The sequence below is a fragment of the Chanodichthys erythropterus genome, chromosome 22, assembly GCF_024489055.1.
Source record: "Chanodichthys erythropterus isolate Z2021 chromosome 22, ASM2448905v1, whole genome shotgun sequence".
In the NCBI taxonomy this organism is placed as follows: domain Eukaryota; kingdom Metazoa; phylum Chordata; class Actinopteri; order Cypriniformes; family Xenocyprididae; genus Chanodichthys; species Chanodichthys erythropterus.
The window spans coordinates 23,020,211-23,038,687 of NC_090242.1; the positions used below are offsets into that span (position 1 = coordinate 23,020,211).

Below are 18,477 nucleotides of genomic sequence, written 5' to 3' on the forward strand. Positions count from 1 at the left end.
TTATATATAAATAAGATTATTCAAATCAGCAAAATATTTTACAAAATATCTAATTTTTCAAACAAAAATCAGCTGCAAATTTTATATTTAGTTTGAAAGTGAAAGCTAAAGCAAACTGTTTAGTGAAAATAGAGAATGTACAATCACTACAATTGAATTTTCCAACATGCACTCTGAATTAAATGTATATAAAAGTGAGAAGGCATGTCTTCATGGATAATGGAGTCACATAACACTTCATTGCAAATGCTATTGGTACAATGACCTGATGATCTCCCACCTGTTTTTGTGCACTTGCCAGTCAGATCACTGACTTTTCTCACTTGGAAGTGACGAGGCAGATCCGTGCTCTTCATTAAGGTGGTTTGTATCCACTACAGTAAATGGGATTAAGTGACTGTGGTCATTAGCTCAAACATTCATTGTGGGCATTAGCCTGAACCTCTCAACTCATGAATTTTCTGCCATTTCTAAAAGGCTACATGTAAACTATTCTGGGATTAGTAGTAGTGATTCTGTTAAAGGTGCTAAAGGGGATCTTTTCGTCGACTGAGAAACCAAAGACTGTTACTGAGTTTTTGAAATGAGCGCATGCGTAAGAACAACCCCCCTCCGAAGAAACGCCTCCCAAAACTCGTAAACACTCGTATTGGAAAACAAGTGTTTACCACCGGCATTCGCTGTGTCATGTTAGTGGATTCATTATGTCGGACTCACCGCAGGTAACTCATAATCTGCAGTTGTTACTCCTGTCTCTGGACAAAAAAATTGCATGCGGCGCCTGTAGAGTGTGGAAAGTTACTGGAGCGCGCAGCCACGCTAGTCTCTCACAAGGAACGTCACGGCAGTGATTGACAAGCCAGAGGGCTAATCGTTTACGTGATGATCGTGTATACGATTGGCTGATGTTTTTAAGGCCCTACCTCGTGCACAGATGATGTATATTAATATTATTCCTTTCAGTGCACCTAATAAATAGTCTTTTATCAGTTAGTAAAGACAGTTTCAAGTAATATTGCAAAAATGTATAAAACAAAACATCCTCTTTAGCACCTTTAAACACCACGTAATGGATCTAAACAAATTAATGGTGTGAGGAACAACACATGCATACCTTTATATGAAATATAATACTTTATCTCGTTATAAACGGTGTCAACAGAAATAAAAGTATGATTATTAATAATTATACCACATTTAACGTGCTGTCAGAAAAGTACTAGAACAAAACAATGCAATGATTTTTAACCCCATTAGTTTCATATTGTGCTTTTATGTAAGACTTTAATATTAGCAATCAGGACAAAGCAACGAGCCTGGCAGTATTTCAGTAAAAGCTGAAAGCTGAGTTGATCCACGGTAATCCTTCCTCCCTTGACCTTGAATATCTGATTCAAATCATTCATTAATCTCAGTGCCGTTACTGGACAATATTGAATCCTTTCAGGACTTAAAAGCAGTATGATATTTGGGTCTGTGCCATTGTGTAGTCTAGTCTGTTCAGGGTAAATATTAAAACAAAAAATACATACTTAAATTGCTAGTGCCAGAGAGATCTATTTAAATGATAATCTGTCCCTCACAAGAGCTTTCATGAGGTCAGCACTGATTCCAGAGATGAGAACAGGTCTGGGAGCTTGAGCTTGTCGATGCCCTGATTAACAGATTAACAGAGAAATTAAGACATTTAAACGGTTCTCAATCTTTTTAACTCAAAGGCCACCCATTTTCCGATATTTCTGATACTTCTGCTCCAAATGGCCAAACTTTCAACCTTTACATAAACAGAATCTAAGTGGCAATATATTTAAAACAACTAAGTAAAATAATTATTCTAGAATTCGTAATTCTAGAAGTTTCAAGAACCCAATGTTTTTCAAGGTTTATACTTTTATGACCATATTATTTTATATATGATTTATATATATATGAATTATATATTATACATTGAATGCATTATGATATAGAGTGAACATGTGAACATATATTATCAGATAACTAGTTATCAGTGTGTATTTTTAGTGAATATTTTGGCCACTAATGAGAAAAGCAAAATAGTGGAATATATCAAAATCTTGTACAGAATAGGACAATCTCAGGTGAGATTCTTACTTATACTATTATAAGTACATATTTAATTTCAGTATTTGTTTGACATGCAACAGTACAATGAGAAAACAGTATGAAAGGCTTTTTTTTTTTTCATATTTCCGTTTTTAATTTCTGCAAGTCTCAAAATCCCAAGATCAACTATTCATACTTTTGATAGGAATACAGCTACACTGCAAAAATATTTTCATGATTTGTTATCACAACATTTTTTCTTAAAATGCTAATTAATGTGGTTCAGATAACACAATATTGTGAGTTTCTGTTGATTAAACAATCGCCTTCATTGTATTAACTCAATTTTTTAATTTCAATGAACTCAAAATTTGAAGGCAACAAGGTAACTTTCTTTTCTAAGTTAAACCAACAATTCTTTTTTCACAGTGTATGACCAACATAAACAGAATAAAAAAAATCCTTTAGTGGAGACAAATAATTGTATACAAAAAGTATATCTCAAACCAACCTTTAAATGTAAATTCATTCAAGCGGCTCAGAACAGAGGTATTATCAAAATATCAACAAAACTGTACAGGAGGGAAAATACTGTTGTTCTCTGCATCTGAAGGCTTCACTTCCGCATTCAAAAGACTCAAATGTTCGGCATAGACTACAAGTCTAATACCAAGTTATTCACATTATTTCATCTTCTCCTAATGTCTTTGCTTTGGTTAAGCAGTGATGTGTTTAAGGGAGTTCTGCGGAGTGAGCCAGTTGATTTGACCTTTTTCTCAATTTGGAGACTTTAAATCCCTGCAAAATAGAAATTAGATCAAATGAGCAATAAGTCTGTGGCTGTGCATATAACTTGTGGTGAACATAGATATGCTAGTGCGTTAAGTTAATTTCCAACATACTATGGGTTCATTTTAAGCAAGCAATACAGTAATTTTTAAACATTAGTTAAAGGTGCCCTAGATTCAAAAATTGAATTTACCTCGGCATAGTTGAATAACAAGAGTTCAGTACATGGAAAAGACATACATTGAGTCTCAAAATCCATTGTTTCCTCCTTCTTATATAAATCTCATTTGTTTAAAAGACCTCTGAAGAACAGACGAATCTCAACATAACACCGACTGTAACGTAACAGTCCAGATCATTAATATGTACGCCCCCAATATTTGCATATGCCAGCCCATGTTCCCAACATTATGAAAGGCATTACACAAGGGCAGAACATCTGGATCTGTGCACAACTGAATCATCAGACTAGGTAAGCAAGCAAGAACAATAGTGAAAAATGGCAGATGGAGCAATAATAACTGACATGATCCATGATAACATGATATTTTTAGTGATATTTGTAAATTGTCTATCTAAATGTTTCGTTAGCATGTTGCTAATGTACTGTTAAATGTGGTTAAAGTTACCATCATTTATTACTGTATTCACAGAGACATGAGCGTCGCTATTTTCATTTTTAAACACTTGCAGTCTGTATAATTCATAAACACAACTTCATTCAAATCTCTCCAACAGTGTAGCATTAGCCTGTTAGCCACAGAGCATGTAGCCTCAAACTCATTCAGAATCAAATGTAAACATCAAAATAAACACTGTACTTACGCGATTAGACATGCTGCATGATGAACACTTTGTAAAGATCCATTTTGAGGGTTATATTAGCTGTTTGAACTTTTTTTATGTTGTTTAAGGCAAGCGCGAGCTCTTGGGGCGTGGAGCACGAGAATTAAAGGGCCAGTAGCCCTGAATCGGCTCATTTTTAATGATGCCCCAAAATAGGCAGTTAAAAAAATGAATAAAAAAAAATCTATGGGGTATTTTGAGCTGAAACTTCACAGACACATTCAGGGGACACCTTAGACTTGTATTACATCTTTTAAAAAAAAGTTCTAGGGCACCTTTAAGCATGTTGGGCAAACATTTAACACAACTGCTGGGTTAAAATAACCCAATTGCTGGGTTTGTCCATTTTCGTCCACGTTTGTCCACATAAAGTACCCACTCACCTGGTTCTAATGGTTTACTTGATCTTCTTTCTGTTTCTCTTCTTTCTCATCTGTTGTTTCAGGTTCAGCCTGTGGTTTTCCGTGAGTTTCTGTGACTGGCTCTTCATGTGTTTCTTCTGTATTGTTAGCCAGCTGTGGTTCCTCACTTTTCTCTTCTTTTAGCTCTTGTTCTATCTTCTCTTCTTCTTGTTCTGTCTTCTCTTCTGCTTGTTCTGTCTTCTGTTCTTCTTGTTCTGTCTTCTCTTCTGCCTCTTTCTTTTCTGAAGTCACAGTCTCCACTTTTTCCACTGGTTCCGCCTTCTCTGAATCTGTCGATTTGGTTTCCTGCTCAATCTGTTCTTTAGAGGGGAGAGATTCTGTGTCTAGTGACGTCTTCTGTTCTTCAAACACATCTCCTTCATGCCCATTTGGAGTTGTGTGTTCAAGGGTGTCTGAGGCTTTATCCACCTCTTCATCCGCACTAGACTTCCTGTGTCGGCGAGACGGTGGGCGGCGCTTAATGGAATGTCGAGCTCTACCCTGTGCAGATTCAAAAAACACATTTGAATTAAAATACTGCACCGATTTAATTGGTTTTATAAAGTGTGCGCACACATCCTGAAAAGTGAAGCCAAAGCATTTCGATCGCCCCCTGGTGGCTGGCTGCAGTAAAGGTCATAAACCCCTCCCTCTCCATGTAATCGAATGGGACGCAAGCCAAACTAAAAAATCCAATTAGACTTTTTTTTCCCCAAAGAAAGTTTCTGTCATTTTAGTTACACTGTAAAAAATTAGTTTCATGATTTGTTATCTTTTGTCAAATCAACGTATATATTATTAATGTGGTTCAGATAACATAATGAGTTTCTATCAATTAAACCAAACACCTTCATTAATTTCAAAGAACTCAATATTTTAAGGCAACCAGGTAACTTACTTTTTTAAGTTAAACCAACAATTCTTTTTTACAGTGTAGTTCTTATCATGAAGACATATGTTCAAGTGTTTGGTTTTCCAGTAAGTTTGTTTTTAATTATCTATTTGATGCTATAGCTGCATCTCATTTCGGAGGTTGCATCCTCCGGAGGTCCCATTTGTCGGCCACGTCCGTCATCGAGGAGGTCTCATTTAAGAAAATTTACAGTTAGATTGCAAAGTAAGAAAGAAATTACAGTATTTTACACCTCACAAGGAAAAAAAAACTCATTAAAGTGTTGTGTAATGTCATGATCGACAGCTGTACTTGTGATTAAGTCTGTGGGAGTGGGAGTTTGGGCGGGAACTTGATACCGCGGCTCCACCTCAAGATCACTATTGTGCAGGCTCTGGCTCCAAATAATTGGCAACGACGCTTTCTGGGATATTTTGGCTTCAATTTTTCATCCACCTTTTCAATCCATCTTTTTTTTACTGTCTATGGTTTTAATTCATTGACATATGAAATGATATAAAGCCTCAAACCTTAATGATGCTTTTGAGAACAGCTCCCTCCGAGGGATTCTCAAAGCTGGCAGGAGTTTCCTCCTGTTTGGGCGTGACAATTATAGGAGGACTAGAGGGGCTGCTGGGAGAGCCGGGGGAGAAGGATGGTACCGGTATCTTCAACACCCCTGGGCTCTTTGGGAAGGGCAGTGGCCCCGTGGGAGAAAGCGCAAGGTTGGCCTGTGTGAAATGAGATGGAAAATTACTTCCAATATGGCTCTTCAAAAGCAATACTGATCTCTGTCCACTAGAGGGAAACACTGCCTTATAAGATTAACAACAAACCTGCAGTTTCTCAATAAGGGCAGAGTTTCTGTTCTTCCTGGGTGATGCTGTTTCAGCTCCTTTCTGAATGGATAAAAAATTAATTACATGAATTTAAAAACTTTTCAGGATCAGTACTGATGGTTTATGTTAGGACTGGATGTAATGAAATAGCTTTGAAACTCTCCATCATTGTCACAAAACATAATAGTTATAAACAAAAGTTGTATATGCATTTAACTAAGGATAATATTTTAATGAATATAAATTATTAATTCAAATAACTCCTCTCACCTCATCTTGGCCTTGACCAGCATCATTACTAGCAGGAAGTGGGAGCGTGCGTGGGGGTCTCCTTCTCACAGGCTTGTTCTGGAACAAATGAAGAGCTCAGATCCACATGCTTAAACATGTACGACCACACTGCATACCTTACCATCAAAATACTTCCACAGAATTCTAGTTATCAATAATGTAAGTTTATACCTTATTTTACCCTTTAGACAATTTGTTGACTATAAGTAACATTGCACTACATGTCAACTAACTATCATTACAGTATTTAGAGTATTAGTAGGTTAGTAGAATAAGTTGACATGTAGTTACAAAGATATTATAGTCAGTAGAATGTCTGTTGGGGACCAACAAAATAAAGTGTTAGCAGATATTAAGCAGACATACAGTCCACTAATACTCTACTAAAAAGAGTTAAATAAAAAAATATAAATACAAATACAAAAATAAATACATAAATAGAAGTGAATGATTTTTAAAAAAATAGTTCTATATTTTAAAAACTAAATATAAATACTAAATAAAAAAAAATCAAAAACTACATAGAAATTAATAAATAAAATTATTTAAAATATTTAATAGTTAAAAAAAAATGAATAAAATGCATATTTTAAAATAAAAACAAATGAAAATAAATTAATTAAATACATATGAACAATTAAAGAAATACAAATTTTAAACTAAATAAAAAATAAATATACAAATATTTTAAACGACTATATCTAAAAAATTAAATAAAAATTAAACATGACTAGATAAAACATTATAGAGAAATAACATGTTTGATGATATACTCAAATGTGGTTGAAACAGGTTCTGTGACAAAAACAAACAAAAAAACAACAAAAAAAAACACTATTATATAAAGTGTATTTGATAGTTTAGAATGAGGAAATGTTTGAGTAATGTTACCAAAGTGAGCAACAGCGCTTTAAAGGGGAAAAAAGCAGGAAGATAGTGGTAAAAGCAAGATAACCCATCTGTCATCTGCACAGGCATGCAGCGTTGTATTTCTGCATTGCATAACGATCTCTCTTATTAATATCTGTGCTTAAGTACGCCTTGCTTCGGTGTCTGTTTCCTAAGCGATAGAATGACACTTTGCCAAGCAGTACATTAGGGTTTACAAAACAAGTCTTAACATTAAAGCCTTAAGACATAACAAGAGTCACACATTTATATCTGGGTGGCACGAATCCAAAAAAATTTGTGGAATTGTTCCAAAGAATGAAAGGGAAATTTGTTTCCTTGTCTAAAATATAGGGGACAGAGGAAGAACTAACCTAGAAAATCTCTGAGACTTTCCCCTGTATTTCCATTTAAATGTACAAATAGGGTATCAGGTAACAGGTCTACAAAATCATACATTCTTGACTTCAGTACATAAGTACTGTTATGCTATACCTATTCTTTTACTTTGAATAATTAACCTCACATATTTTAATGTTAATGTCATTTATAGTATCATTTGTGGGTTTTGTTTCTTCTGATTTCGTCTTTTGGGAAGATTGATTCGCGTCATCTCTTATCTTTTTGTCAACACTAAGGGTTAACTGTTTTTTAAGGAAATTTCAAAGTAGGAAAAAGCAGGAAATCTGAAGACAAAATGAAACTAAGCAATAGCAGAAAAAAAATAAATAGATGACTTAAAGTCCAGAAAAAGGGGATGAGACACATTAGGAATTTGAAGTGTGAAAGCTGAGAGGATATGATCATACAATATGAAACCTCACCACTTCAGCATCTGTAGTATGGGGTATTGGACAATTGAATTTTCCAGCTAGTTCAGCCACAGAGCGCTTTTTAACAACAGTATGCTCCTGAAATGCAAAAATGTTAGTGTATGAATGAGAATGTCCCCTTCGTTTTGATTTATTATCTGTAAAATTGAACCATGTCATTACAATCCATGGTGTGAAAGCTCCGCCCACCTTTATATCGATAACAAATTGTCTTAACATGTAGGAGAACACACAATATTGCAAAGTCCTAGTAAAGATTTCTAATTACAAGTTCTGTAATACTGACTTTCACAGAGAAGTCTGAGAAAAGTCTTGTTTTTCACCACAGGAAACCACAAGAGTCCTGAGCACTCAGAGCGAAGTGATGAAAAGGGTGTATTTTAAAAGAAATCGTTGAGAAAGAGCTTTCTGAGCTATGCAACTATCCTCAGGGGGACACACAGGCTCGGTCGGGTATGACTTCAGCCCGCTGTTATCATCCCGTCTCATGCTCTTCCATCCACAGGCTTCCATCTACGACCATTAGCACTCTCACTATCAGTGAAGGGAAACTAGCTTGCTTTGTCGAGAGTGATAGCAGAACATGTGGTATTTTTGGTGTGAGGCCATGTCTATGGACTCAGACAACTGTTTGCCATCAAGGCGTTCAGTCACTGAGCTTTGTGGGAACCCACCATAAGCTGCATGCAGTCTATACCTTACAGGATGTTGGTTATACAATGATGTGGCAACTTAGGCTGAGCTGATACATATAAGAAAAGTCAAAAACAGGAAGGGTGCTTAAGCAGGCCAAGAGCTTAAAATCAGAAGTGTCATTTCCATTTGAACTATTTTTGAGTTTGAGTTGAATGCAACTTTTATACCACACTCACAACGCTGTTGTTTTAATATATTTCTCTTAATATGCAAGTATATCAGGTTGGGATTTGAACCAGAATCTTTACTACTATACTAAAACATGTCAAACTTATAAAAAGAAAATATATTTGGAAATGTAGTGATTCTTTTTGGAAATGTAGTGATTCTTTTTGAAGAAAGTAGCAATTCTTTTTTGGGAAAAGTAGCGATTCTTTTTGGAAATGTAGTGATTCTTTTTGAAGAAAGTAGCAATTCTTTTTGAAAATGTAGTGATTCTTTTTGAAAATAATGTAGCAATTCTTTTTTAAGAAAGTAGAGATTGTTATTTGGGAAAGTAGTGAATCTTTTTGAAAAATGTAGCAATTCTTTTTGGGAATGTAGCAATTCTTTTTGAAAAATGTAGCAATACTTTTTGGGAATGTAGCAATTCTTTTTTAAGAAAGTAGAGATTCTTATTTGGGAAAGTAGTGAATCTTTTTGAAAAATGTAGCAATTCTTTTTGAAAATGTAGTGATTATTTTTGAAAATAATGTAGCAATTCTTTTTTAAGAAAGTAGAGATTGTTATTTGGGAAAGTAGTGAATATTTTTGAAAATGTAGCAATTCTTTTTGGGAATGTAGCAATTCTTTTTGAAAAATGTAGCAATTCTTTTTTAAGAAAGTAGAGATTCTTATTTGGGAAAGTAGTGAATCTTTTTGAAAAATGTAGCAATTATTTTTGAGTAAAGTAGTGATTCTTTTTGGAAATGTAGCGATTCTTTTTAAGAAAGTAGCAATTCTTTTTGGGAAAGAAGAGATTCTTTTTTGGGAAGAGTAGTGATTCTTTTTGGAAATGTAGCGATTCTTGTTTGGGAAGAGTAGCAATTCATTTTGGAAATGTAGCTATTCGTTTTGGAAATGTAGCGATTCTTTTTTAAGAAAGTAGAGATTCTTATTTGGGACAGTAGTGAATCTTTTTGAAAAATGTAGCAATTTTTTTTGAGTAAAGTAGTGATTCTTTTTGGAAATTTAGCGATTCTTTTTAAGAAAGTAGCAATTTATTTTGGGAAAGAAGTGATTCTTTTTTGGGAAGAGTAGTGATTCTTTTTGGAAATGTAGCGATTCTTTTTTGGGAAGAGTAGCAATTCATTTTGGAAATGTAGCTATTCGTTTTGGAAATGTAGCGATTCTTTTTTAAGAAAGTAGAGATTCTTATTTGAGAAAGTAATGAATCTTTTTGAAAAATGTAGCAATTCTTTTTGAGTAAAGTAGTGATTCTTTTTGGAAATGTAGCAATTCTTTTTGGGAAAGAAGCGATTCTTTTTTGGGAAGAGTAGTGATTCTTTTTGGAAATGTAGTGATTCTTTTTTGGAAATGTAGCAATTCTTTTTAAGAAAGTAGCAATTCTTTTTGGGAAAGAAGCGATTCTTTTTTGGGAAGAGTAGTGATTCATTTTGGAAATGTAGCGATTCTTTTTTAAGAAAGTAGTAATTCTTATTTGGGAAAGCAGTGAATCTTTTTGAAAAATGTAGCGATTCTTTTTGAGGAAAGTAGCGATTCTTTTTGAGGAAAGTAGCGATTCTTTTCGAAAAATGTATCAATTCTTTTTGATTATAAAATAATACACAGCCGTCAAAATCTGTGAACCTGGACTCGAACCTAGGATTCTTTGTATGCAACTGCACCAGAGGTCAGCACACTGTCCACAAAGTCATCGGGAAGTGTGAGAATGAGCCAATTTGATAAATATTAGAAACTCATGGGGACAGAATTCGACGGCAAATATAACCCCCCCCAGCATCTGTTTAAATGTTCTATTGTTGCCTTTTTAGAATCTCATGGGGGTCGAAGCTGAACCAGAATCTTTACTACTATACTAAAACATTAAAAACTTTTATGATATACATTTTGCACTGAACGTACCAAACATCCCCCCCCAAAAAAATGCTATCTGTTAAGCTAAATGCACTTGTTGTATGTGTGTGCATTCATATGATTTTTTACTAGCTAAGAACTCACAAAGAGCTTACAAAATTTGAGTCGAAACAGCCCCAGGAATTCCTCCGTTGCACACAAACAGAGATCTGCTGCAAGGAGACAGTTTTGACGCCTGTACTAAAAACTGTAATGGGCAACAACGTGACTATGACGAGAGGAACCAGGTATGCTTGAACATTCTGTCTTTTTAGGGTCACATCTTGTGACATCATGTCCTGTTTTGGTTCGTTTAGATGTCTTTGATCCGTGTTGGGTTTAATTTTCAGTTGAGTTTTTTTGGATCGAGATCCCCTGAATAAGTGGAGCTCAGTTTGCTTGTTTGGTGCATACCAGGTTTGGTTTGGTAAGAACACCAGGGTTCGTTTTAATTGAACTAAACCTGCCAAGTGTAAACACACCATAAGTGAGCCTGGTAGCCCTTATAAAATCAAAATAGGTACATGACACCCCTGCTTAAAATGGCCGAATAAGACACCTGGCAACTTGAGGCGTTTAGAAGGGCCTCTTTTCCCCAATCTCTTTCTGCCTGTGCTTCTCTCAGTCATGCCTGTGTCTGCTGCCCATGTGTTCCAGCTCCACTAGATCCAGTCCTCTTTAAGATAAAAGCATTCCATCTCATCATGACATCATTTGCCCTATTTAGTGCCCAAGATGGAGAGAAAAAAAGCTTGTTCTGTGAAAATTCTTGTTGCTATTTTAAATCTAGGCATGTTTAGGATTCACTGAGGTATCAGTGCATCCCTCAAACTTTGATATAGTTTTTTTCCCCCAGCATTCTGTTGCAGGAAAACTAAATATTACTCATAAGTAAAACAGATACAAGCAGTTTAGCCAATTTCATGCAGCCACACATTTATTTTGCCATGCAGTTCACTGCAGAACCCAGCCTGAGAAAGTGTTCTCCAGTGTGACCCCCAAGAAATATTCACTCAAATTCTTAGTGTCACTGACAAATTAACAATTTTATGCTAACTGCCAAAAACAACATGGCAAGATGATGAGGACCTGCCCCAGAGACCGAACCGCTCTCAGAGAGAAGCTCCCTGCCTGAAATGCACCGTAAGAGCATGCATGCTATTTTAAACAACAACAACTGACAAAACACTGATTTCTTGATCCAAGTCCCCTCTACAATCACTTATTTGAAGATTCAGCAAGTAAAAGTGATATTACAGTAGATATTATGCAAATACATACATAATCTGCCATTGTTAGCATGTATTTCTGCTCTACTCTGTGGGAATATTTTAGAGAGGAAGAACTTAAAACATGAAAATAAATCACAAATGGCGTGGTCTTTACTTTTGAACAGCTTAATGCATGCGGCGTGTATCTTACATGTTATGTACAGGGCGTTGAGCTTATTACTACTCATTTAAGGCAGGGTGCGGGCAGCTTTTTCCCTTGAGACCCAGTGGGTGGTGAGATTTACAGCATATGTGTGTCTGAATCTGTGCCCCACAGCTGTGCCACATTTAAAACACACACACCTGCAAAGACGACCCCTGAACATGCCATCACTGTTGCAATCGTCACTCATAGTTTCTCCAACACTTTTTCTACCTTAATAAACATTGTGTAAGCAACAAAAACCTTCCTTTAGAACAGTTGGCAGCAGTCAAATGACACAAAGCATGTAAACAATGCAACAAACAGCACAAATGTAATCAATTCAGCCTATGTTTATCTCCGAAACAGAGGCATGCTCGCGATGACACGCTCGTTTTTACCAAACTGCAGTGCTGAAGCAGGAATCAGCTCATTAAACATGAGGCCATCATGAGTGTGGGTGCAGTTATGTGTAAAAAAACATCTAAGTAACACGGACTCTGGGGTATTTCGTCTGCGTTTCCTCTTCAACTGTTTCAGCCACACTGTGAAATTGGATGAGAAAATAAGAGCATTCTGTCTCTCCATTGATAGGCGATGCAACTACCACTTAAGCCCCAGAAAGAAAATAAAGACATCGTAAAAGTAACCCATGTGACACAACACGCATTCTCGTGAACACATGAGAGATTTGGAACGACATGAGGGTAATTAATGACATGAATTTTTTTTCATTTTTGGGTGATCTAACCCTTTAAAAATCTTACAGACCCAAAACATTTAAACATTAATGAGCCTATGATGTAACCTGGTTTTTATAAATACTATACTAATATAACCACACATACATTTGATTATTATAAGTATTGTTTTGCATCTATGTGGTGTTTCATCTGCCTTTGACCCGGAAACTATGGTCTGAAACATTTACTTCATTAGACTTAAAAACCCCAAAAGCAAACTCAAACACCCTCCACATTTTAGAAGTCTACCAGTACACACAACGCTGATTGTAACCCAGGCAGTGGAAAACAGAATCTTATTAGTGTCTCACAAAGAATTTGTTGTATGTCAGAGTTGAAGAACATGAGGAAGCAGCGATGATTCAATTTACACTGAAACATGTTCCTTATTGAGAGAGGATCCACAGGAAGGAAAAGACAGAGCCTGTCTATCTTAGGCCCAAAGCATGCTCTACAGAATGCCATGACCAAAGATGTTTTACCTGCATAAACTGCTTTTCACAACATGTCAGAATGCAATAAAGAACTATCCCTTTCATAAAATAAAGTAAAAATAAATAAAATACAAATTTGATCACTTGCAAAAATCTATGATGTCGAAATATTTACAATTTATTTTATTTACATTACCACTTTTAAATGGCAGTAGAAAATAGAAAATCCTCAATAGAAAAAGATCCTCGCGCTGGGGATGGCTGGGTCATGCTAACTAGCCTACCTTGACCTCTTTGGTTAAAGTTAGCTAAAATGTCTATAAGTGTACAGCTAGCTCCCTGAATAATAACACTTAAAATGCATTACTGTGGCTGTAACAATCCTCACATGTCAGTGCCATTTAATGTACAAAAAACAACATTTATGTGTAGAGTAGCTGTAGCCAAGTCAACATTTCTTTACAAAATGCAACAGAGATCAAGGACAATCGCTTTCTTCTAGAGTGATCTCTAGCCAAACGTTCCCCAGTACTATGACTTCATGTTCTGGCTCAGAATAGCTGGAGTGGAAGGTGTGTTGGAAAAGTCGAGCTTTCGCGAAACACTCTGGTGTGAGTCAGTGAGTTATGATGATGGGCTCCACCTCACACCCATATCCCATCAGGGTCCAGGTCTTGAATCAATCACACAGTGTTCCAGGAATATGTAATGACTCCATCTACAGCAGCACTGACATCCACATCCTGTGACACGACAACCTGCCTCCACTTGCCATTATCTGACATCTATAAGGTATGCTTAGCTGGAATGGCCATTACAGTGACACCACTATGAACCAAACAACACTTTTATGAAACATGCAATTGAAAAGAAATGGCCGCTGTGTCCTTACGACAGCTGCACTGAGCATTTACATCATTTGCAAATGAAGTCATGTCCCTGAATTTTAAAGGGTGGCTGGGACAAGTTCACACCCATCTGCTCTCACAGTCCCCAAGCACATAGTTCAGTAAGTTCTTTATGAGGTAATGAATGATCGTTTTCCTTAAAGGATTAGTTCACTTTAAAATGAAAATTAGCCCAAGCTTCACTCTAAAAAATGCTGGGTTAAAAACAACCCAAGTTGGGTTGAAAATGGACAAACCCAGCGATTGGGTTGTTTTAACCCAACTGTTGGGTTAAATGTTTGCCCAACCTGCTGGGTAGCTTTACTTAACTCAACTATTGTTTAAAAATTACAGTATTGCTTACTTAAAATGAACCCAAAATATCTTAAAATATGTTTAATAAATGAACATTTTAATTTAATTTTAGATTCATTTTAAGTCAGCCATATAGTCATTTTCAAACAATAACTGGGTTAAATAAAACTACCCAGCAGGTTGGGCAAACATTTAACCCAACAGTTGGGTTAAAACAACCCAATCACTGGGTTTGTCCATTTTCAACCCAACTTGGGTTGTTTTTAACCCAGCATTTTTTTTTAGAGTGTTTACTCCCACTAAAGCCATACTAGGTGTATATGACTTTCTTCTTTCTGATGAACACAATCGGAGTTATATTAATAAATATCCTGACGCATCCAAGCTTTGTAATGGCAGTGAATGGAACCAACGAGTATGAAGCTCAAGAACGTGCATACATACTCTACACGGCTCCGGGGGGTAAATAAAGACCTTCTGAAGTGAAGCGATGCATTAGTGTAAGAAAAAAATAAATTTTTAACAAGTTATAAAGTAAAATATCTAGCTTCCGCCAGACCGCCTTCTGTATTCAACTTTTGAACTGCAAGATTCAAACGCCTCTCGCTGTTCAAAACGCTTACGCTACGTCCTACGCCTTCCACTTCAATTTATGAAAAAAGAGTAACTAATACGATGTCAATTACACTTTCTTCGTAAGTTGAATACGGAAAGCAGTCTGGCAGAAGCTAGATATTTTACTTTATAAAATGTTAAATATGGGTATTTTTCTTACACAAACGCATCACTTCACTTCAGAAGGCCTTTATTAACCCCCCCCCCGGAGCCGTGTGGAGTACATTTATAATGTATGGATGTACTTTCTTGAGCTTCATACTCATTTCGCATTCACTGCCATTATAAAGCTGGGATGTGTCAGGATATTTATTAATATAGCTCTGATTGTGTTCATCAGAAAGAAGAAAGTCATCAACACCTATGATGACTTGAGGGTGAGTAAAGCTTTGGGTAATTTTCATTTTAAAGTGAACTAATCCTTTAACACTCTTCAGTACAAATAACAAAGTCTTTTGAGGAGGACGCTTGTTGTAGTCAGTTAATGTCATGTTGCAATAACATTTCCTTTCTCCAAATCTCTGTGTCATCTACTATGAGTAAACTGTATGGTTGCGTACAGCTCAGACAAGAGAGGGCCGTCGCCCTAACAGCTGCCGAGGTGGGACTGACACTGGCCCGCATGCTCACATAGCTGACATTCAGGAGATAATCAACTTAAATATTTAGAAGTCCACGCGGTACAGTGCTCTGACAGTCAATATGACAGAGAAATGAAGTCAATCTAGACTTCACAACTCCTAGCAGCCGTTAGCCGAGATACATTCTTTGATGGCAGGAATGAAATCATCTTTAAATGTGGCTTAGATCAGATTGTATTCACAGAGAATGGTTTCTCTGGCTTAAAATATGCAAAAGTTTACTACCATAATAAAACAAGATGAGAAGCCTATTTATTTTGTAATATATTACTTTTTTTTTTTTTTTAATTATCTCAATGTTTGTGCAATTTGCCACTGCATATCTGAGTAAACACACAGTTCTCCTGACCACAAAGCCTTCTCCCAAACCAGACAATAAAACCACGTGTAATTTTGTGTGTTATAGTTCTCGAGAGGCACCAGCAGTACATTCAATTTAGTTTGAATAATTATGCTATAATATTGTGTAACGCCACACTGTACCCTGTCTCCATGATCTGCTAACACGATAAAGCACCAATTACAGCACGCTATATTGATGAGTAACATTTAACCCAATAAGTCGGAGATGTTTCCAGTTATAGACTCATTTGCACGAACATTAAAGTTGCAAAAGAACTGTATATAGGCACCTTTTCGCATGAAGTATCAATATCCAAATATTTTGATAAAAATTTAACAAATGTATTAAGTGTATCTTAGAAATATAATAAATAAAGGCCTTCTGAAGTGTAAGAAAAATATCCATATTTAACAAGTTATGAAGTAAAATATCCAGCTTCAATTCAGACTGCCTGCCATATTCAAGTTACGAAGAAAGCGTAAACTGGCGTTGCGTCAGTTACACTTTTTCCGTAAGTTGAATAGGGAAGGTGTAGGACGTAGCGTAAGCTTTTTGAACTGCAAGAGTTTTACATTTTCTTTGTACGGTGAATACGGAAGGCAGTCTGGTGGAAGCTAGATATTTTACTTCATAACTTGTTAAATATAGTTTTTTTTTTTTTTTTTTTTTTTTACACAAACGCATCGCTTCATTTCAGAAGGCCTTTATTTACCTCCTGGAGTCATGTGGTGTACATGTTTATGATGGATGGATGTGGATGGAAGCACTTTCTTCACCTAACTGCCATTATAAAGATTGGACGTGTCAGGATATTTATTAATACAACTCAGATTGTGTTCATCAAGTCATATACACCTAGGATGGCTTGAGGGTGAGTAAAGCTTGGGCTAATTTTGGAAAGTAGCTAAAGCCTGCTCAAAAAGCTAAATGTTGCTAGATGACGTTTACATCAGTTTTTCTATCCTAATTCTTTCTCAAATACTGTGTATTTTAATAAAATATATAGCCAAATGTCCAATGAACTGCTCTCATTTACATACTTTGTCAGACAACAAGGAGCATAACTGTTGAAAAGTTGCTAATCTAGTCAGAAAGTTGCTAAGTTGGACACGGCAAGTGTTGGTTAGACCCTTCAGCCACTTTCAATTAATCACAAACTATATGTTGAAATCAGTGGTCAAAAAACCCTCCAATCTGCATGCACAAGCATATATGTGCAGACAAACACAAGCACGTGGGTCCACCATCCAAACCCGCCATTTTAATCTGTCATACGGATGAGGTTACACCACTTCCTGTGTCAGTTAGCTTGCTGCCATTCCAGCCATACTTTCTAACTTGAGACATGTAAAGGAGGCAGTGTCAAAGCAATAGGATTCATTGGTCAAAACACAATGCAAAAAGTCACTGAGACCCACATATCAATAAAACTGATACTGATGAGCATCTGCAGCCTTTGCAAACAAGCTTATGTAATTATGATTGGTCGAGGTCTGGGGTGACAAATCTGAATGACATAGCCACAGCTATGATGTATTATTCATCTTTCACCCACTGACTCTAAACACACATATAACCCCGACAAATACTTGCTGAGAGTATGTGGAATGTAAACCATTTATTATTTCTATGCTCTGAGATTACAGAAATTTTACAGCATAATTAATTTGTCTGTAGTTGAAACATTATGCATTTAAAATAAAAACTGCACTAGCAATAACTTATTTTTAACCCTAATATACTGTGTTAAATTAAAAAAACTACATAATGTAATATATAAATGTGTACAGTGGGGTCAAAACGTAAAGTTTTAGGATTCAATATAATACATATGGTAGTTCATGCAGATTTAGTGTTGCTGTCATTAAAGCAAATGAACAAACCAACAAAGACATTTTTAAAATTAATGCTAATATTTTAAATTTTTACTCAAATTTTTAATGAAAATGTATTTAATTCTAAAAATGCAAAACACAAGCTTTGAAGAACCCCACTGTATAATCAAGACGGAATGCTGCATAATGCAGTTATATCCATGACATCTATAATAGTATATAAATATATAAATTGATGCTTTGACGTCTTGTATCCTCTCGTTGCATCTCATGGAATGAAATGCAACAGAACAAGTTTTTGTTTACTCTGCAGTAAACAACGTGTGATGAGCAAGGAAATAAAAAAAATCGCAACAACAAACAGTGTGAAGTGAAAGCACAGTAAATTATTTCATACCTCCATCTTCCAGCTCTGTTGGCGTATTCTCAACTTATTGTCGCTGTTTTTGGTGTGACACTTGCTGAAGTAACGCGCGCTCTCTCTCCTCACATGAGCGCAAGTGTGCACGCGCTCTCTCTGAAGTCAAGAGGGTGGTCTTTAGTTATATTTAGGTCTGACTCTTACAACATTTCCATGCTCAAAAGATTGAGCCATGCGCAGCTAGAAGACCTGTTGCAGAGAACTGGCCTGTAGTTTCATATATATTCCCAGATTAC

The 18,477-nt window shown here is 36.0% G+C and overlaps 1 protein-coding gene across 3 annotated transcripts; it reads right to left on the reverse strand.

The window, feature by feature from the left end:
* Positions 1 to 2,100: 2,100 nt before the first annotated feature.
* Positions 2,101 to 18,358, reverse strand: dub (duboraya). Of its 3 annotated transcripts, none has more exons than XM_067375475.1 (7): positions 18,218 to 18,358; positions 7,820 to 7,921; positions 6,102 to 6,179; positions 5,829 to 5,891; positions 5,523 to 5,723; positions 4,083 to 4,601; positions 2,101 to 2,862 (listed from the first exon to the last, which is right to left on the reverse strand). In XM_067375475.1, the coding sequence occupies exons 1-6, from the start codon at positions 18,221 to 18,223 to the stop codon at positions 4,089 to 4,091; spliced, it is 963 nt and encodes a 320-aa protein (XP_067231576.1). In that variant the 5' UTR covers positions 18,224 to 18,358; the 3' UTR covers positions 2,101 to 2,862; positions 4,083 to 4,088. The 3 variants fall into 3 exon arrangements, with proteins under 3 accessions (XP_067231576.1, XP_067231577.1, XP_067231578.1); XM_067375476.1 differs by having other exon boundaries at positions 7,835 to 7,921; positions 18,218 to 18,357; XM_067375477.1 differs by lacking the exon at positions 7,820 to 7,921 and having other exon boundaries at positions 18,218 to 18,348.
* Between the last annotated feature and the right edge of the window lie 119 nt (positions 18,359 to 18,477).

Coding starts and splice junctions, on each gene's coding strand:
- dub (XM_067375475.1), bottom strand. Junction 5,892..6,101: donor CTGGTCAAGGCCAAGATGAG/GTGAGAGGAGTT, acceptor TTATCCATTCAG/AAAGGAGCTGAAACAGCATC. Junction 5,724..5,828: donor CCCTTATTGAGAAACTGCAG/GTTTGTTGTTAA, acceptor CATTTCACACAG/GCCAACCTTGCGCTTTCTCC.